At 43.3% G+C, this 21,101-nt stretch overlaps 1 protein-coding gene across 2 annotated transcripts in view; it reads right to left on the minus strand.

Moving 5' to 3' along the window:
- Positions 1 to 21,101, minus strand: part of CDH13 (cadherin 13) — a 665,580-nt gene that overhangs the window by 172,849 nt on the left and 471,630 nt on the right. For both annotated transcript variants that reach the window (XM_083626042.1, XM_083626043.1), the window contains exon 7: positions 6,157 to 6,335. In XM_083626042.1, the coding sequence (XP_083482168.1) occupies positions 6,157 to 6,335 (179 nt within the window). The remainder of the gene's footprint in view (positions 1 to 6,156; positions 6,336 to 21,101) is intronic.

Below are 21,101 nucleotides of genomic sequence, written 5' to 3' on the forward strand. Positions count from 1 at the left end.
ATCGTGCTCCAGTGGCGCGGCAGCAGCAGGTGGCCCCATTAGCTAAAGTGGTGCTTCAGGTTAAGAACAGTTTCAGGTTAAGAACAGACCTCCAGAACGAATTACGTACTTAACCTGAGGTACCACTGTATACAGTATGTATACAATGTTTCACAAAAATGCAGCAAGTATGGTGACTTTGTTCCAGGAAAGACCCTTGGTGCACACAATACTCTTTAGTTTTCAACACCTGGAGAGTTTGAATGAGTTAAGTAATAAAACTTCATTTTGTTTCTTCTTGTTTTCAGGGTGGGGGGGAGGGGAGAAATAATTCAAATAGCAGCCCATCCAAAAGGCCATCTTCTATCTGTTTGTCTACCCATTTTAAAACATTTATGTTCATCACACACACACACACACACACACACACACACACACACACACACAGAGAGAGAGAGAGAGAGAGAGAGAGGACTTAAACTGTATGTGAAACACTGTTATACTTTAAGGGTTTTTGTTTGTTTTTTTGTTAAGGGGTGGAGTTTCCTTCTCCCTCTTTTGTGTCTTCCTGGCTATTTTAAAACTATCACACACAGAGAGAGAGATTTAACACAATTTAAATACTGCAATATCAAGGTGGTGTACAACAAAAAGTGCAAAACAATAATTAAAAGAACTGGCCAGTCAGAAAAGCTTCAATCAGCTGCATAGGCATGTTGGCATTCAAATATGACTTGATGAAAAAAGCTTGATAGAAGGTGCTTCTCAAATTGCTGCTGAGAAATAAATCTCAGCGCTGTCTTACAAGAGCTCCTCTTAATAAGTGGAAAACTACTTCTTCTTCTTTTAATAGTAACTTGGTTACAGCTTGTTCAAAACGGAAATCAAAAAGCCCCAGATACGATGCAATCTCCATTTCAATATTCTACCTCCAGCACTTATCTCCAGGTTCCTGTTCTGTACAACATGCAAACATGAAAGAACTTGAACTATATTTATATATATAAAGTAGAATTTTGCATCCTTGACAATTTGGCTTAAATTAAGTGGAACACTACCCGTAAGCATCTTCATCTAAGCAATGGCCAAAAATTAATAAAAAGAACATGAAAACATGAATAGCTTTGATCACTGAATGAATGCAGTTACTTTAAAAACAGTTTATAGCCGTGCTTATGCTTGGAGAACAAGAGCACATGCACTCCCTCAGTTTACACTATTTTTTATCTTTCAGCTCAGCCAGTTTCTTTGATGGAAGCCACAAATAAGAATAATAAAAGCACCACATTTGAGCCATCACAACCACAGATAAAAATCACTAAGGTAAGTTTCATCAGGTTTGACTTGTATTTATAGTGTCTCTGGCATTTATGCTTGATGCAATAATTAACAAATAAATAAATCAGCACACAAATCTCTCTATTTGGAATGGGAAGTGGCATAGGTCTAAAATCAAAGCCCAAATACCTATTGCCCACTGCATGACAACTGGGCAAATTAATTTAAAGAAGAGGTGGGGAACGTCTGGCCTTTGGGCCTAATCTGGCCCACTAGACCTCCACATTTGGCCTGTGAGGTCATTTAGGCCAGGCCACACACAGTTGACACCAGAAGATGGAAGACAGTAACCCCACCAGCCTGGGGACCTGGATGCAAGGACAGGGGACCCATGGTTGGCAGGTAGATGAGTGAGAAGAGCTCAGGGACAGCAGTTCTCAGTGCCATCTGTTGGCAGCCAGGCAAACTATAGCATGACAATTTTGTGTGTGTGTGTGTGTGTGTGTGTGTGTGTGTGTGTGTGTTACAAACATGCAACAAGTACACTGACTTCATTCCAGGAAACATATCTTGGGTGCACATAGCACCCTTGAGTCTCCACACCGTGCACCCCCCAAAAAAAAGGATTGGAATGAGCTTAATAAAAACCTTCCTTTTCTTTCCTTCTTTTTTTGGGGTGCGGGGTGGGGTGGTACAGTGTTACCTCGGGTTACATATGCTTCAGGTTACATACACTTCAGGTTACAGACTCCGCTAACCCAGAAATAGTGCTTCAGGTTAAGAACTTTGCTTCAGGATGAGAACAAAAATTGTGCTCCCGCGGCGCGGCAGCAGCAGGAGGCCCCATTAGCTAAAGTTCAGGTTAAGAACAGTTTCAAGTTAAGAATGGACCTCCGGAATGAATTAAGTGCTTAACCCAAGGTACCACTGTAATTCAAAACAGCAACAGCCCATCCAAAAAGACACGTTTTATCTAACTATTTGTCTACTCATGTTAAAACTCTTAAGATAAACACACAGTATGTGAAACAGTGTATGTGATACTTTAAGGGTGTTGTTGTTGTTGTTGTCATTAAGGGGTTTCTCTCTCCCCCCATTGTTTTCCTGGCTATTTCAAAACTATTTACCTACCTACCTATCTAATTATCTATCTATCTATCTGAAGTAGTCCCACTGAGTTAAAAGGAGCTGCTTCTCAGGGAAGAGGAATTGTAGCCCAAGTTACAAGCAAGATATTTTATGTCCTCAAAGTAATCAAGTGAGTTAATAATTGACAAACAAATTAATATCACATGCATTATCAGTCTTTGTCTAAATTTTAACTCCCTTCTGGAAAAATAGACTGAATCCCACATTCTCCCCACATAGCTTCTATGCTTCTGAATATTTCACATATTGAATCCCAGTTCCTAAGCTGGATCATGTCAATTTCTAAATTTATTTTGTTTTTTGCTCCATAAGTAGTATCTCGATTAGAAGTTTATGATAGGTAACAACCTCACCTCCCAATCATTCTGTATTTCTTATTTTCTTTAAGATATTATTTTTATAATTTATGTGTTTGTTTGTTTGTTTATTTTTACCCACCCTTCACCCTAAGGTCACGCTGATAAAGAAATGAGGGGGGGTATGAGCTATTAAAAGGAAATCACAAGTGGCTCAGTTCTTTCACTGCCACAATCTCTCCAGTAGTAATACCCGTTCAGTCTTCAAGACATTCTTTCTATGTAAATATAGCATCATTATTTCATGTATCACTAGTGATCTTTACAACACAGCTGAGAAGCTAGTATTGTTCATTCCCTCCTATTGATTTTTTCAGTTTTCAAAAAATTGGTTTTATCCTAAGATTGTTTATATTTTAGGGAGGGGGAGAATGTCCAACCTGACTTGAAAAATCATAGACAGTCTGTCGAATGTGGCAGCCAGTTATTATGACTCTACAAATCTTAAATTTGTATTCAAACTTATAGGAAATGAATAACATCAGATACCCGGGGAGGGGGAGTGCGCTGCCAGCTACTTACAATTTTATGTATGTAAGTCATTTTCATAACAGAACATAGTAGTTCCAGCTGAACAGGCATGGCCCCTCTTCTGAAATCCTTTCACAAGTTTTGAGTTATACAGATGCCACCCTTGGAAATCTTCCAAGTCGTTTGCCTTGCCCTTATTTTGATGGCACACTACATAGCAAATGAGTCATCACAGTTAGGCTGCAATTCCCTATGCACAGTTACCACCAGGGCTGCATGGAAATGGGTAGCACCAGTTTTAATCTGTACATTTGTCAACAAAATACAGATCATGTTGTTTTATTTAGCAGCTCACAAACATGTAATTACTCAAGCATTCACATCACAGAATTAGTGTCCCTAAACTAAGCTACAAAATGGATCACCGATAAACTGTTTTCAGTCGTGATGTTAGCAGGTTTCACATTTCCTGGCACAGAGATACAATTCTTGGTGGCTTTAATGTCCCTGAACATTCTTCTACAGGTCAGATTTTAGTCTGAAGGAATTTGCAGGAAGGTGGGTGGGCTTTTTCCTGAAATTCAGCAGGGGGGAAGAGAAATGACCCCAATTCCATGTCCGACTGAGGAAGTTTACCCCATCGCAATTCTCAGTGGCAGTCCCATAACAAGAGTGAGAGTCAAGATGCTCCAAATTAAACTTGACTTTATTACTAGAGTTTCCAAAACAACAAAGAAATTTTCAACTCTCACCTAATCCTTCCTCAGACCAAGGGGAACTGTGATACATGACTACCCAGTAAGCCACTTCTGCTGCTTCCTCCTTCTCACCACAGTGTCTTCTCCCTGTCTCACCACCTGTGTTTCACCCACTGCACCCTTCACCAACATCTCCTCCTTCCCCCCCACTGGCCTCCTTTGGGGCCTCCTTTTTCTCCCTTTCCTTCAATGGCATCAGTGTCATTGGTGAGGGGAGCAGCAGAGTGGTCATCATCAGCCGAGGGGGGGCATCAGTGGCAGTGTGGCATAGCTATCACTTTCCACCTTGTCTCAGCATCATACTGGGCCAATCCTGTTACATACATCACATCTGGGTCCTTCACAATGCCTCAGATTCTCCAAAGGCTGTTCCTTTGTTTTGTTTTTGTGCAGAGATCTCGATGCTCAAAAGATTTATGCCCTTCCCCCCCTTCCCTTATGCAAAGGAGGAACCCTCAAAAGAACTGGAGGAATTTACAAAGCTTATCCTGTATGTAAGACCTTTATCTGTTTTATGAAATTCCGTATCAGCAATGTCTTGGTTTGAATGCAGCAAACAAACAGATGGCAGATTAAAGCTCCTAAATCATATTAGTAAATTCTCCGATTTCATCTCTCAGCATTGTTGAACTTTACAGTTGTCAGGCGTAGCAACTTTGACAGGTCTTGAACCAGGAGAAGAGCCGTAGCTCAGGGGCAGAGCATCTGCATTGCATGAAAAAGGTCCCAGGCTAAGTCCCCAGCATCTGCAGGCAGGGCTTGGAGAGACTGCTTGTCTGTAACCCTGGAAACTTCCTGCCAGTCAGTACAGACTGCATGGACCTAGATAGACTGGTGACTAGACAGTCTAAGGCAGCTTCCTATGTTCTAAGAACCTGAAACAAAGGGAGCTGCCTTACACTGAGCTATCAAGTTCAGTATTGTCTCTACTGACCGGCAGAAGTTCTTCAGGGTTTCAGGTAGGGATTTTCCTAGCCCTACATGGAAATGCCAGGTAATGAACCCGGAACTGTCTGCAGGAAAAACACATGCTTTGTCAGTGAGCTACAGCCATTCCCCAAATGAAGCCGTTCCATCTGGATCGTTGCTTCCTAAGATTCTCACAAACATCTTTATCTCACTGCCTGAAGAACACAGCAAATTGAAAATAGTTAGAAAAGTAAACAGACAGATAGGTTTTTGGAAGTCTGGATTGCCACTGAATTCTTTTTCCACTACGTGATATTTTTCCTGAGCTCCTGCTAACAATCATAAACCACCAATGGCAAAACATACTGAAATTTGCAACTTCTGAAAGAGAGGGATGGCAGTTCAGACTTCAGAAAACAATAGAGAGTATAAAGATATATTCACTAGTCAAAATCCTGGCTGAATGTTGAAGAGACCTTCAGAAGGTGCTGAAAAGGAAGGACAAAGCTGGGATTCCATAGCCTCTTCTGGTCACCAAGAAGGCCTTCAACTGTTTAGATATTTCCCTGCCCCATGCTTTCCTAAAGTATTCCAGAGAATATGTTCAATGAATGGCTGGCGGCACAGGCAGGGAAACTTATTTAGCTGAAGGACTGCACTCCCTCTTGGGAAACCTCCCGGGGGGGGCACATGCCAGTGGTTGGTGGAGCACAATACAGACCAATGGATGCAACTCATAACTTTGAGTTGCATTCTATATAGAAGTCAAAGTTATCTATAAACACAAATCTCCATCCATCCTCCAGGAAGCAAGAGGTATTCTCACAGTTCAGTTTCATATTTCAGCCACACAAAAGCGCTCAATGAGACTGTGGATGAGGACTTGTGAAAGGTGTGGCCTAGGGAGAGGGTTGTGGCCTGGACAGAGTCCTGAGGGCCAGAGAGAGAGAGAGTCCTGGAGCACCATATTTTCCCCATGGCAAAGTTCCCCCAACCATGGCCTACTATACTCCATATAAGAATGCAGAGACAGTAGACCTCTGATGGCCAAACTTGGCCCTCCAGCTGTTTTGAGACTACAATTCCCATCATCCCTAGCTAACAGGACCAGTGGTCAGGGATGGGAATTGTAGTCCCAAAACAGCTGGAGGGTCAAGTTTGGCTATCACTGCAGTAGACAAACAACCAGTACACCACCTTTACCTCTTTTTGCATATTGCATCTATCCATAAACAACTGACAAAATTGCAACTTACTTCACGGTCCAACAGCACTGGCGACACAACGGTGACAATGTCTCCTTTCTCCGGGTCAATATAGAACATGTTTGGGGATGGCTTGTCCGGGGTCTGCTTAAGGATATTATACCTCAGCAGAGCATTGTCTGTAGCTGGATCATCAGCATCAAAGGCAGTCACACGCATCACAGTACTTCCTGAAAAGAACAAGAATAACACCAGTATGAAAACTTCACATTTGGCATGTAGTAATACAGATAATATGAACATAAGAAGAGTGGAGAAGTGGGAAGGAAGTGCTCTTGTGCTCCTGCTTGTGGCCTTCCCAGAGGCATCTGGTTGGCCATTGCGAGTACACCATGATAGATTAGATGGGCCATTGGCCTGATCTATCTGGGCTCTTACGTTCTAATGTTCATTGCGTGCCAAGGCCCCATGACCCGCAGTTTCCTGGTGCATAAATAAACACATGAACAAGTGGATTTTGCTTTATGGGTTCAAATAGGCCACAACTTTATTGGTTACAAACTTGAGTGGTTCGGCTTAGGCATTGGGTGAAGCTGGATTATATCCCAACTATATCCCTGTCTGCAGGGAGTCCAACTAAATGTAAACCACCAATAGGGAGAGCCCTATAACTTACATCAAATTGGGGCACCCTGAAGGGTCCCTATTGGGGAAGTGGTATGTCTGGGCCTGGGACAGAATCCACACCCACGGATCCCATTAACAGGATTCCCGTACCCAATGCTTAACCTCACAAAGTTGTGAAATTGCTACAAGGTAAGCGAAAACCAAATGGCTGGAGCCAATTTGACAAGTGGAAAAATTCCCTCCTGGTCCCATACATATTGCGGTCAACATTATTCTATAGCAAGGTCATATCTTGGTAAAAATGAAAAAGAAGGTGGGTGGGTGGGAGAGCCGGCAAAGGGCAGTCTCCTGGCCATGCCATGGTTTAAATCTACTGCAGAGACACACCCCAATGGCGCTGATTGGTCAGCGGGGCCCACCCTCCTGGGCGGGGGCCTGCCTAGTGCTGTCGTCATGGCCAAGCCCAAGCCCCTGTGAGGAAGGCGCGCATCTCAGGCCACCGCTGGATCACTGGAGGCCCTGAGACCTGGCCGCAATGCCACCCACCCAATAAGCTAAGTGGACTTGCAAGGCAATTTTGGAGCCTTTTTCAGTTGAAGAGCAAGCTACCCCCCACCCCACCAACATTTTAAGCAAATACACAACAAAAGAAGCATGGCAATGATATGGGCCCTACATGTCAAAGAGATTACTGTCTGTCTCCATGTGCTTCGTTACAAACTCCAAAACCAACCAAAGATGTGTTCAAAGGATCCCATCTATGTGACAATGGATGCATACAAAGAGGCATTATTGGTGTTCACTCCCTGCAGTGTGTGGTTCAGTTCCAAACAGGACTTAACACCCAAAGTACACTGGTGAAGAACTTCATCCTCAATCAACCAGGGGATGCTGCAAACTCAATTAAAAGTCTTTAATGAATTTTTCCATACCCACCTCATTAGGCATATTGTTCAGCAGCCTAAAGAATCCCCTGCTGTGATCAAGTTGTAATTAAAAGAAGGCAGGGGATTATTAACCCCGGAGGCCTAAGACCGCTCCTTCCTCTCCAAATCTAGCATCCCAATTTACATGAGCTGGCTCTTCTCACTTGCCTTTTCAATCACTTAAAAGCCTGCCTCCTAAATACACAGCAAAAACTCCCCAAACCAAGTTCTGACTAGAGATCTGCAAAGAAGGTTTTCCTGGGCTTTCTTGCACCAATCTGATAGGTTCATTGGGATCAAGTGTTCCTTCCTCCTCTCTCCTTAAATCACAGATATGGTGCAAAGAAATGGTTTGCTTAAAAAAAGAAAGAAAGAAGCATTCTTAGGACATCCTAACTCTTAGGATAATTAGGGGCAACAATTTTTGTCTACCTCTTCCTCATTGTACAAGCTCATGAACTGCAAAGAAGCCAATATATTGCTGCTGCTGCTGCTGTTGCTGCTGCTTCCTTGCTCCCTCCCTCCCCCAGGAACATTGTTTTTGTTCAGTGCCACCCACCCCTTCCAGGTTCTTTCTTCTTGTTATAGCGACCTTGAAAAGAAGATTTCTAAGGCTTTGCTTCATTGCCACCTCAGGCACAGTTACACCCTTGAGAAATGTAACTGAGAACTGACAGCAACCAGGGCTTGTACATGAGTGATTAAAAGTCAGGCAGCTCGAAATGGAGAGCAGTGCTTGTGGAGTGCAATTTGATGTGCCACCCCACTTGGTACACACACCCTGCAGCAGTCCCCTAAAACATTGTAGGCCATAGCTTTCACCCCTTTGGTTCGCCACCACTGCAGAAAGAGCAGAAACAATGGATATTTATTTTGAAGTGAGGGGAAAACAACCTTGTTTTACCCACAAAATCCCCTTTTACACTCAGTTCCAAGTAGTGCTGAAATGATTTTGAGTGAGAAAGTCTAATTCAAGTTCCAGAATCATGCCAGTGGTCCATCTACCTCAACATTTTCAACACTGACTGGCCATGGCTCCCCAGGATTTCAGACAGGGGATCTTTCCTAGAGAGATTGGTCATAATCTACCATGAGATTCTTCTCTGTTGCACCAAAATGAATTAGGAGTTGCTCAAGAGCATCATGGTAGATTGGGATACAGCTATGGCTACCACATTGGCTTCACTCCCCTGGCATTTTAGAGGTTGAACTTGGGGAATATCCTATGGTAAAGGCATATATGCGTATTTATTCATCCTGTTGTTGCAGGAGAAATAGTAATAATGAATAATAATGATTAGGTCTGTCACATAATTGTGATTCTGCCTGCCACCTAATTCCAGGAATCTTTGTTGATTAGTGAGGTGAGTTTTAGTCAATTAGCCAATCAATTTGTTAATTAAATTTGCATACGAGTGAGACAAACGTTTTGAAACAAGAAATATAGTTTGTTTCTAGAGGAAACACTAATGTGCCATAGCAAGTATCATGTGGGAAGAGGCATCCTCTATAATATGTAAGAGGAGAACCTTTTTAGTAGGTCAATAGCATAAACCTAACATGGCTCAGTCATAGAGATCCCAAGAGACTTCAGTTGAGAGGAGAGTGAGTCTTGATATAGTTGGAGTCACCAAGGACAGAGAGAGCAGGCGGCTACGCTAACATTGTATGTGAGTAACATCCCTTCCCTCACCCACACCCTGTAAGAATGAGTGTTGCTGTTCACTCATTTGAGGAAAGGCAGGGTCTTGCTTAGGGTCTGTTCAATACACCTTTCTGCCTGGGGAGAAGGAAGAGATCCCTTCACCCACAATTCCAACCGCTAAAGCTACATAGACTCCTAGTTAAATCTTACTTCAGCACTAGTGATGGGACAGCACCCTTTAGCAGGAGGCTGAGAGGCTACAAACAAGCACAAAGAGCTCTCAACACCTAACTACAGCTGTTATGTGCCCCACAATATCTGCCACCTGAGGCAACTTCCTCATTCTGCCCAGTGGTAGGGTCCAGCTATGGGACCACAGGGGCTTCATGCCCATTGATGTTTATGCCTCCTTTAAGGGCAATATCTTTCAACCCACCACATCCAGGGGGCTGAAGTTTTATTTAGGGGGTGTAAGACAGACCATGCGGTACACAGTTTTGCTCCTCAGCACCTCACTGATACTGCTGTTTCCCTCCACAAACATATCCCCACCCATCCAAATGATACACATTTTTGAACTAATACTAATGCATTAATTAGTGTGTGTGTGTGTGTGTGTGTGTGTGTGTGTGTGTGTGTTCTTCACTATTGTTGCACAAGATTTTTCTGTTTTTTTTTAAAAAGCACTGTGCATTTCTTTAAAAGGTAATAACATGAAGATCAATTGGTTTTGGTCTGTGCTCATGTAGCTGGGTTCATATTTCAAAAGGATCTATAGCTCAGTAATCACCCAAATGTATTAAATTGAAGATGCATACCTCCCTGGCATTACTCCATCATAAAGTTTTATTCTTCATAAAAGATTCATTTCCCAAGACTCATAAACTGACTATTTCTAATTTGGTGTCATTTTATAAATGCTTCCATTCTGGGCATCAATCATAAATGCAGCTAGGTTCTGCGGCCCCAAACAACAGCTTGCAAAATGATTGTGTTAAAACAATATGTCTGTTGCATTGCATACGTGTGTTTGCGCTTGTGTGCATTATATAATCAAATGGTGGAACAAGTTAATTAACATATGTACAATCAGCAGAATTGTCAAAGTTCTTTCACATACTTGCAAACAATGCTTTTGTGCTCACAGTTAGGAAAAATTCAGTTTTTCATGCACACTGGCTTTTTTTTTGTCATTACTTCAAGCTAGGCATCTGAGGAAGTAGTCCCATTCATTTTGCAAAGTTTCCCATCCAGTTTGTGTTTAAAGGAAATCTTACCTAATTCACACTTTCTGGAAGAAGAAGAAGAATACAGAAACTGACATACACAAATCTTTCAAAAAAAATCACTTGTTTGAATTTTGTAGTGCAGTCTAGCCAAGTAATAGGTACCAAAAAAAGACAGATACTAAGGTAAAGTGTCTATGTGAATGTATATATTCATGAAAATAACATACCAAATGCATTATATTGGGGGTGGCTTTATAAAAATATGCCTATTCAGAGAAGTTTAAACTCAAATGTTGATGAATTCCCCTAAGGAATTCTTTTTTTAAAAAAAATCCCAAACTGATGTGGAAATGTAGAAAATGGTACTGGAGAGTAGAAAAATGAGGAACTGAGAGAAAACCAACATTGACAGACTTGGCAATGCCTGGTCAATAGAACCAGTGTGGTGAAGTGTGTGGACTGTTGAACTATGATATGGAAGACCCGGGTTCAAATCTCCATTCAGTCATGAAGCTCACAAAGTGACCTTGGGCCAGTCACTCACTCTCACCCTAACCTACCTCACAGGGTTGTTCTGAGAATAAAATGGGGAAGGAAAAACCATCTACACAATCTTGTGCTTCCTAGAGGAAAAGATGGTATATAAACGTGATGAATAAATAATAATAAATAAGAGCGAAACCTCCTGGTGAGAGCCCATCCTCTCATGTCAATCTTGTATCTCATGTCACCTTTTGAGCAAGGTAGTTACACATAATGGTTGCCTCTTTCATTTGAAAAGGGGATGTGAGGGAAGCAAGCAAGCCTAGATTATGAAAGGCCTGCCTAATTCATTGTGATCAAAATAAATCAACTTTTTGGAAAGTGGAATGGTGGAGGGTAGATGACTGGCTGCGACGCTCATCATAACTAATTACATGTTTGACTGTCAATTTGTACTTTAAAGAAAAACAAGCCCCGGGGAAGCAAAAACAAATAAAAGAAGAACGATCTATTATGTCTCCAATCAAGTACATTTGAATTGCAGCCTCAAATATTAACTTATGGCTGTTATTAAACTTGGAGGCCTCGCTCAATAGAAGGATGTTTAGCAAGAATTAATGAGTTCAGTCTCTTAGAATAGCTGAGCATTTTGCAGAGTCAAAAATTTCCTAACCTCAGGAACTCTTGTTTTGTCTAATGCATATTTACATGGCTGCCTAATGCAAGTTACTTTAAAGATTCAAGTTGCCCTTTCAGCATTCATCACAGTAAACATCTCACCTGGCTAATAGGGAGAGGTCAGGAGAGCCCTGCTTACTAATGGAGCCTCCATACTGACAGCCCAAGAAGTGTACTAGAGATGTTTGATCTCTCTGTGCCCCAGGTGTTCACTCGTTAAATCTGCCCTGTCCCATTTACCCACACAAATCCACAATTTAGGAGTGTTAAAATATGAACTTCTTTCACTTTTCAAAATACACATTTCCAAACCTCATTTCTTTCAAAATATGCATATCTAAAAGTAGTTTCTCTCAAAATAATGAATTCTCAAACACATTTCTCTTTTAAAATAAATAAATAAATGAGAAGGATGTCACAGCAGAATTCAAGAGACAACAACGTTCACAAATTGATTGCTCCAGGCAGTGTAGATCAGGTAAGTTTGCATTTGTCCGACCTGGTATCAGACAGTTTCATATGTGCAGATAGATATTCCATATTCTACACTTGCAGGTCACTGTTGTTGTGAAGGAAAAGTCAGTATAACAAGCTTAACGCTAGTTGGTTGGGATTGTCCTGACATAAATTCACTGGGGCAGTGGGTGCAAGGACACTCCCCGCCCAATGGGTCCATGAGATGAAGACCCATTCTCGCAATCAAGGCTGAGCTTTAGGCAGCTGTCAGATACTGGCCCACCAGCCCCAGTCTACACTCAAATGGTCCCTACCTGCCTGCCTTGCTACTTACAACTAGTCCAGGGGACTGCACTGCCTGACAACCTCCTTGGTCTCAGTGTTGCCCCTTGCAGAATTCAACAGGGAGGAGGATGGGGGGAAACTAGAATTAGTTAGCACTGACTATTCTTGACTGTGCCTTCACCTACTGTTGATCTCCCTGCCTTCCACCTTACTAGTCCCCAAAGTGCACCAGACAGCACTGGGATTGATGCAGAAGCCAGGAATTGAATCAGGAGTCGCAAGTTGATGGATGCACAGAACTGTACCAGAACCAGGAAGGCGGTGTCCATTTATTCTCATTATGCTCATGAAGAAGTAGCATGTGCAAACAAAGATGTTGGTAACAAGCATGCAAGTTCTGTGCCTGTTGTCATCCCTGCTGTGATCCATGAATTGGAGGCTGATTGTCTACTACAGCAAGAAGCCTGCTCTGCTTGTCCATGCAATGTAGAATTTCTACTTTTCATGAGTAACTTCCATAAGTATAGGAAACTCCCTGCTGCACAGGCAGCCCCCCTTCATGCTCCCACAAGAGGCAGTGATGCTCACAAACTTGGATGGCTTTAAAAGAGGATTGGACAAATGCATGGTGAAGAGAGCTATCTGTGGCCGTGAACCCTGTTGGCTATGATCTGCATCCACTGTTGAAGGCAGTATGCCTCTGAATACCAGTTGCTGGGAATCACAAGTAGGCAAAATGCTGTTACCCCCAAGTCCTGCTTTTGGGCTTCCCATAGGCATCTGGTTGGCCACTGTGAGAAGACCTGATGGGCCACTGGCCTGATCCAGAAAGCTCTTGTGTTTTTGTGGAAGCTAAAAATAGTTCTGAATCAGGAAGATGTTCCAAGATGAAGTTCTGCATGTTCACCACATGAGGCAGCCACACGCAAGTGTTTCCAATCCAAGCTCAGGCAAACCCAAGCATCACATACATACAGTCTTATATGGATACTATCTCTATCCATGATCTATTTTATGCATATTATACCCTGTCTGTTGTGAAGCGTTCTTTTTCCATGTGAAGTTGAACAGGAGGAGCTGACAGATACAGACTTTTGGAACACTGGACATTTTCAGTGTAAAACTCTGTGCAACTGTCACTTTCTCTTTCAGATCAATTACTGGATGAGATTTAAAACACCACAGAAACACTTGGGGGACGGGGGAGCCACTAAAACATCCAATATGACAGCAACCAGTCTTATAATTTATTTAATATTTATTTAATTTTCTACTGGGGGAAAAAAGCAAACTGAACACCCCCTTCCTCGATTTTCCCTAACCCACATATTTCAGGTGTAAACAATAGTAGCAAAGTTCATACAAGCAATGAAGTGGAGAGAGACTGAAAGTTGCTAATATTAACATGAAGGAAAAATGTTAACGCAACCATATATTATGGAATGCAGCAGGTACAGTATGCCCTGTAGAGTCTTTGTTCATGTGATGGATAAATGGCCAACCGTCTGTCATCAAAGTATCTCTCTTTTTGCCCCCTAGACACACAACAGTTTTGCATCAGTTATTCAGAAAGTGCAAGCTACATTACATTATACTGTTTTTGCACATTTAAACCCTTTGCTGCTTTCCAGTTTCTAGCTATCAATATTCTTGCAGCTATTAAGAAGTAACCAATTAAATGTTTATATAATAACCCTTGATTGTCTCCACTGTATACACCTGTAATGGTTATATGGGGTTGCTCGTGCGTAAGTTGCCGCCACTCTTGGCGAGGTTGCCTGGTTAAACCTTTTCCTGGCTGGACAGCCCTTCACTTCGTGGCTGTTTCAGTCGCTAGCAGAATCCGTCAGTGGGCGTTTCTTGAACTTCTTCCAGCAAAGAAGTTCTTTGACGCCAAGTCTACGCCTACTTTCCCTGCGCGGAAGTCTTCTGCGCAGGGTGGGTGTGGGTAGCGGAGGACCTGTGCTCTCCCCGCTGGTCTCTGGCGAAGAGTCCTGGAGCCCCCTCTCCGATTCCCCCATCCGCCCCCCTTTATCCCTGGTGTTACGCTGATTTCCTTCCCCAGCCGATGAGTCCCCTCTCTCCCTGCTGGGCTCTTTTCCGGCATCGCTTGGGAGCCTTGCCTCCACTCCTGGCTCCGATGTCAGTTCCCTGACAACACCCAACAATGCTATTCCATGAAGGTTTTTTATTTCCCACCCAGAATTTTTGTTGTAACTGGATGAGATTTAAAATACCACTGAAGCCCTTGGGGAGCGGGATTGGTGCTAAAACCTCCAGTATGACAGCAATCAGTCAGAAATGACTTATAAAGGCAAGGCAACAGTAGTAAGTGGGAATTACTTTTCCATTGAATGCTCTCATAAAACATCAGCCAAGTGGAGATTTACAGCCAGGTCAGACTTTAGTAATTCCAGCGCTTAACCTCTCCTACTCCCTCCACCCTCTCCCCCACCCCAGGGAACTTTATAGGTATTTGGGTAGGAGAAATTGTTCATGTGCTAAGGTTACTTGGAAATGAGTTATGTCCACTCTTGTTGGTAGAAATATACCTCGTTGTTGAACGCCAGCATATGTTAAAAAGCATTCATTAAGAGCCTGGCGCTCTTGGAGGGATTGTGAAATATGGCACATCCAGGAATAAGGATGTGAAGGTGCATTGTCGGGAAGGAACCATTTCTGATACTGATGTGCTGCTGCTGAGCTCCCTTATAGAGATGGAACCAAACTACTAAATCCAAAGATAGCTGGAGAGAGGAAGGAAGGGTCAGAAAATGTTATATGTTACGTTCCCCCTATAGCAGAGATGGGGGATAGGGTTATTCATCTCATTGTCCTCTGTGGTGGAATATTACATAATTACTTACTTACTTACTTACTTACTTACTTACTTACTTACTTAATTGTGTAACTAATTATGCTATCTATATATTATTCTGTTGTCTTTGTCCATGGAGTTTTCTTGGCAGGAATATTGGATTCCTGCTCCAGGTAGATTACATTTAGTCAAAGCTCTCCACTATGGCCCTGCATGGCATAGCTCATAGCTTCTCTGAGTTATTCAAGCCCCTTTGCTACAACAAGGAAGTAATTTCCATGAAGGAAATCAGTCCTGAGTGCTCACTGGAAGGACAGGTCCTGAAGCTGAGGCTCCAATACTTTGGCCACCTTGTGAGAAGAAAAGACTCCCTGGAAAAGACCCTGATGTTGGGAAAGATGGAGGGCACAAGGAGAAGGGAATGACAGAGGACGAGATGGTTGGACAGCGTTCTCAAAGCTACTAACAGGAGTTTGACCAAACTGCGGGAGGCAGTGGAAGACAGGAGTGCCTGGCATTCTCTGGTCCATGGGGTAATGAAGAGTCAGTCACAACTAAACAACAACAACAACATATATTATTCTGCACCATTCATTTCAATGTGAAGAAAATCAGATGGGGGCATCTGGCTTGGCAGCAGTGCATGTACCGGTAAAAAGAATCTAAGGGTAGACCACAAGCTTAACATCAGCCAACTGTGTGAATCAGCAGCAAAAAAATATATCCTCATACAATTCTAGGCTAAATCAACAGAAGTATAGTGACCAGATAAAGGAAAGGAATAGTACCACTCTGTGCAGGCTTGGGCAGAGCCCACCTGGAGTGCTGTGTTCAGTTCTGGGCACCACAGTTTAAGACGGATATTGACAAGCTGCAACATGTGCAAAGGGCAACTGAGATGGTAAAAGGTGTGGAAACCAAGCCTTATGAGGAATAATTGAGGGTGTTGGCAATGTTTAGCCAGGAGAAGAGAAAACTGAGAAGTGACATAATATCCATCTCCAAATATCTGAAGGGCTGTCACTTGGAAGATGCAGCAGCATCCAATCCAATGGATTCAAAATGCAGGAAGCCCACAACTTGTGCATGCTTTACTTCCATGATCACAGTCTTACGCGGGTGGTGGGGGAACAAAGAAATGGAGAGCCCTTGCTTTCTTACTGGACTTTGAGAAGGTGGCATGAAGGCTCCAGTAGCATCTCAGAGCCCTCACATTGCCTTCCTTACCAGCCTCTGGGAAGGAGGTGTGGATGCTCTGGGGGGTATCCCAGAGGCCAGTAAGGAAGGTGCCACCTTACTTAGCAGGGTCTGGAAGGGTCACAGGAGGGCTCTGGGAAGCTCTCAGGGCCCTCTCATGCCCTTAGTAAGCAGCCCTCTGTCTCACATGGGAGTGATTCCAGGGGTTCCTGGCTGCACAATTTTGCCTTTGTGCACAGACCCCTGAAACCGAACCCTCGGGTTAGTGGCAGACCCACTGTACACGAAAGGAGATTCTGATTAGGCATCAGGAGGAACTTTCTGGTGGTAATAGCTATTTGACAATGGAATGGACTACCTTGGAAAGTGGTGGCCTCTCCTTCACTTAAGGTTTTGAAAATCAGGGATTCTTTAGCTGCGATTCCTGCACTACAGGGGGTTGGTTTAGAGGACCCCTGGGGTACCTTCCAACTGTACAATTCTATGATTCTGTGAAACACAGTGCAACAGCAGAGGAGTCATCAATTATGTATTGTTTGTGGGGTGAGGGGAAAAAAGCAGCAGCAAATACTGATTGCATTGGCTGGATTGAATTCCATTCTGGACTGAATGGAATGAATAAGCAAACACTGGCAACTTCCGTGCCCATTTCTGTATCCTTTGGAATTCTCTGACATCCCATGTCAGAAACTATTTCCATCTAGGGGGCTCCTCCAATCCTCACAGACCATTTTGACAGCTGAGCAGGGCTTGTCCACCAGTTAATAGTCTTATGTCACAATATTGTCAAGTGGCACATTTTGCTTTGCCCTCACGGTTTCAAATCGCACCATGTGGGCAGTGGCACAGGGTTTTGCAGGTGCTGCCTATCAAGGGTGCCTGATTTTGGCAGAGAGCCACACCTTTACCTATCCCTTAAATGTGCATCTTGTATGCATTCTCTTCCTCAAATTCTCATTTTATACACATTTCCCCCATAAAACACACGTTTGTGTATGCATTACAAACTAACAAACCCAAAACTTGATTACAAAATGGAGTGGGGAGTGTTCAATCTATTTGTGTATCAGCTTGGGAACTGCAAGCTTGATCCTTAATTATAGGAACTTTGGTTGCAGGGCTGGGAAAGCCCTCAGAGCAAGCCCTTTAAGCTTGCTCTGTCCTTTAGCACCTTCACAGGCTGAGCAGGCAGAATCTGTCTCACGGCTAGATGCTGATCTCTCACCCATCTCCTCCTGGCCTCAGCACTTCACTTGTCAGCTTTCAATCCAAGCCATTTTTATTGTTACCGTATACCATCATAGATGTGCACTTATTGCTGGATTTGCCGGGCCAGTTTCCTCGTTTCCCCCCAAAGCGAGCCGGGATTGCTTCCCATAATTCAAATTTGATTCCAGACGTTTACAGGCTGTTTAAATGCAGATGCGGACTTTATAGTCTAGAACGGCTAAGCACAGAGCTTACGAATAGAAATAAATCCTGCAAGACTTTTGCCTTATCTTGCTTTCCATATCCAAATGTGGGTGAAGGGGGGGTGGTTCGCCCCTTCCCACTATTGCTTCTCTGCTTTCTTTCTTATTCCCTCCTAGCATTTCCCCATGCTACAGAATAGCAGTTAGAGAGTCAGCCTAGGACAAGGGATAGAGAAAGAATCAGTTCGGTTCTCTTTTTGAAGTGGCTCAACCCAATTTGATGGCAACTAAACATGCCTGAGGATGGAAGTGCAAGTCCCAGGCATATTATTCACTTCTCCAGATTGTGCAAAGCAGTTTTGGTGCACAGAAACTGAGCACAAAGGGTTGTTATCACATGAGTTGTTGTTATTCACAATCATCTCAAGGCAATGTACAATAAAAACAGCAAAAAGCAGTGAAAAACACACATCAAAAACCTGCTGGTACATTTAAAACAAAACTTAAACAAGACAGACCAGACACTCCTGGCAAAGACTCATTTCTCGATCTGGGAATGCCTGTCAGAAAAAAAATGTTTTCAATTGTTTCCAGAAAGTGCAGATAGTGGGCACCTGTCATACCTTGACAGGAATGCTACTCCACAGAACAGGGGCAGCCCAAATTCTGTACTATTCTTCCACCCACGCACCCTCTGTAATATATTAGAGAGAAGAAAATAAACTGAGCAAAATGAAATTGATTAGTTAATTTGCTCTAAATAGATATATGTAAACGTTCTCCACTTCCACTAATTTTGTAAGCCAGGAGCTATCTTAATTAAAGCCAATGGAGAAAAGAAAAATAACAATGTTAAAGAATTACTTTGGAGAAGACTCAGTTTGTATTACAGTGAGATATATTCCTTTCTCTCTCTCCTTGCTGATAACTGCATTACGTGATCAGAGCCACCAGTCTCTTTTCTGTTCCAGCTTTGACAGAAAATGTCACATAGTCTTTATTTGCTACTACAATGGGAACAAAATACACCCCCAACCACAAATGCAACAGTGCCACCCCCAGAATGCTTCTTCACAACATAGCACACAATCAGTATATTTTAGCCTTCATCATGTGAGTGGAAGTGGCATGATCATAAGAACTGTGAGGCAATTGCAAATCAAAACGCCAACAATTTTTGAAGTTAACTGGGTTGCAAACTCCATCCCACCGCATCTCCCGGTAACAATTAACACAAACGTAAGTTTCCACTAGATTCTCCTAGATTTCTGGCTTTTATGTCATGCAAAGGATCACATAAAACATGAAAAGTAACAGGCAAGGAAACCTCAGGACGATGGAGTGTCAATGAAGGCTAACATGCTGTATGCTAGGAGCAAATTCAGACTCTTGAGTACCACCAAAACAGATAGATAGATAGATAGATAGATTCTTTATTGTCATTACACACGTGCAACATTGCACAAGTGCAACGAAATTGGATGCCATCCCTTAAAAACAACAAAAGCAAAACCACAACAACAACCCACAAACCACATTCCAGCCACACCCACACCCACACCCATCAATCTCCCAAGTCACACTATCGAGTTACAGCATTCAAAAGGGCCACAGCTCTCGGGTAGAAACTGTTTTTCAGTCTATTTGTCCTTGACTTGATGTTTCTATATCTCCTGCCAGACGGCAGTAGTGCAAACAGACTGTATCCCGGGTGAGATGAATCCTGCAGGATGTTGTTTGCTTTCCTAAGACAACGGGAACCGTACAATTCTTCCAAGGATGGGAGAGGTTGACCAATAATCCTTTGTGCTGTGGTTATGACCTTCTGGAGCACCTTCCTCTCCCTAGCTGTACAACTGGAGAACCAAGCACAAATACAGTATGTAAGAATGCTCTCTATGGAGCCTCGGTAGAAGGACACCAGCAGTCTCTCACTCAGGTTGTTCTTCTTTAAAAGTCTGAGGAAATAAATTCTCTGCTGGGCCTTCTTCACCAGAGCAGTGGTATTTGCGCTCCAAGTCATGCCCTGATCGATAGTTACTCCCAAAAACCTGAATTCCGCCACCCTCTCCACCCGTTCCCCATTGATATGCAAGGGCTGAATGTCCGCCTTTTTTTTCCTGTAATCCACCACTAATTCCTTGGTCTTAGCCGTATTAAGAGCCAGATTGTTCTCTCCACACCAAACACAGAGCCGCTCCACCTCGTCCCGATAGGCGGACTCATCCCCTCCTGAAATGAGCCCTACCACCGTAGTGTCATCAGCAAACTTGATGATTTTGTTGCTGGAATAGATGGCTGTACAGTCATACGTATAGAGAGCATAGAGCAGGGGACTCAACACACAACCCTGTGGTGAGCCGGTGTTAAGGCTAAGGGCTGTGGACATATGTGACCCTACTCTAACCCTCTGAGAACGTTCTGACAAAAAATCCAAAACCCAGAGACAGGTGGAGTTGGAGAGTCCAATCGCCTCTAGCTTGGACACCAGTCTATGGGGGAGGATAGTGTTAAAAGCTGAGCTAAAATCCACAAACAGCAGCCTCACATAACTTCCCGGCTGCTCCAGATGGGACAGAGCAGCATGGAGAGTGGTGGTGATAGCGTCCTCTGTGGATCTATTTGCCCTGTATGCAAACTGGTAGTTGTCAAAAGTTAATGGAAGACAGGAAATAATATGACGGCGCACCAGTTTCTCAAAACACTTCATGATGATTGGAGTCAGTGCAACTGGTCTGTAGTCGTTCAAACTACTGATTGTGGATTTTTTAGGCAGAGGGACAATAGTTGACGACTTCAGGCAGGGTGGGACAATAGACTGGTGTAAGGACTTGTTGAAGATCTTAGTAAAGACCCTCGCCAGCTGATCCGCACAGCCCTTCAACACCTTTCCAGTGATGCCATCAGGTCCAGCCGCCTTCCTCGGATTCACCATCCTCAATACCTTTCTCACCTCATGCTCCTCTACCGTGAATGAGGGGCCCCTATGGGCTGGTGGCTGTAATACCGGCGTCTCAGGTGGCTCCTTCTCGAAGCGAGCAAAGAAGAGGTTAAGCTCCTCCGCCAGCAAAGGGTCACCGTCGACAGCACCAAGGTTAGGTTTGTAGTTGGTAATGTGCTGAATCCCCTGCCACATCTGTCTTGTGTTGTTACTCCTTAAATTATCCTCAATCCTCAGCCTATAATCCCGTTTTGCCTGTCGAATACCCCTCTTCAAGTTTGCTCTTGCCACACTGTAAA

This window comes from Podarcis filfolensis, assembly GCF_964270895.1.
Source record: "Podarcis filfolensis genome assembly, chromosome: 8".
Lineage (NCBI taxonomy): Eukaryota > Metazoa > Chordata > Lepidosauria > Squamata > Lacertidae > Podarcis > Podarcis filfolensis.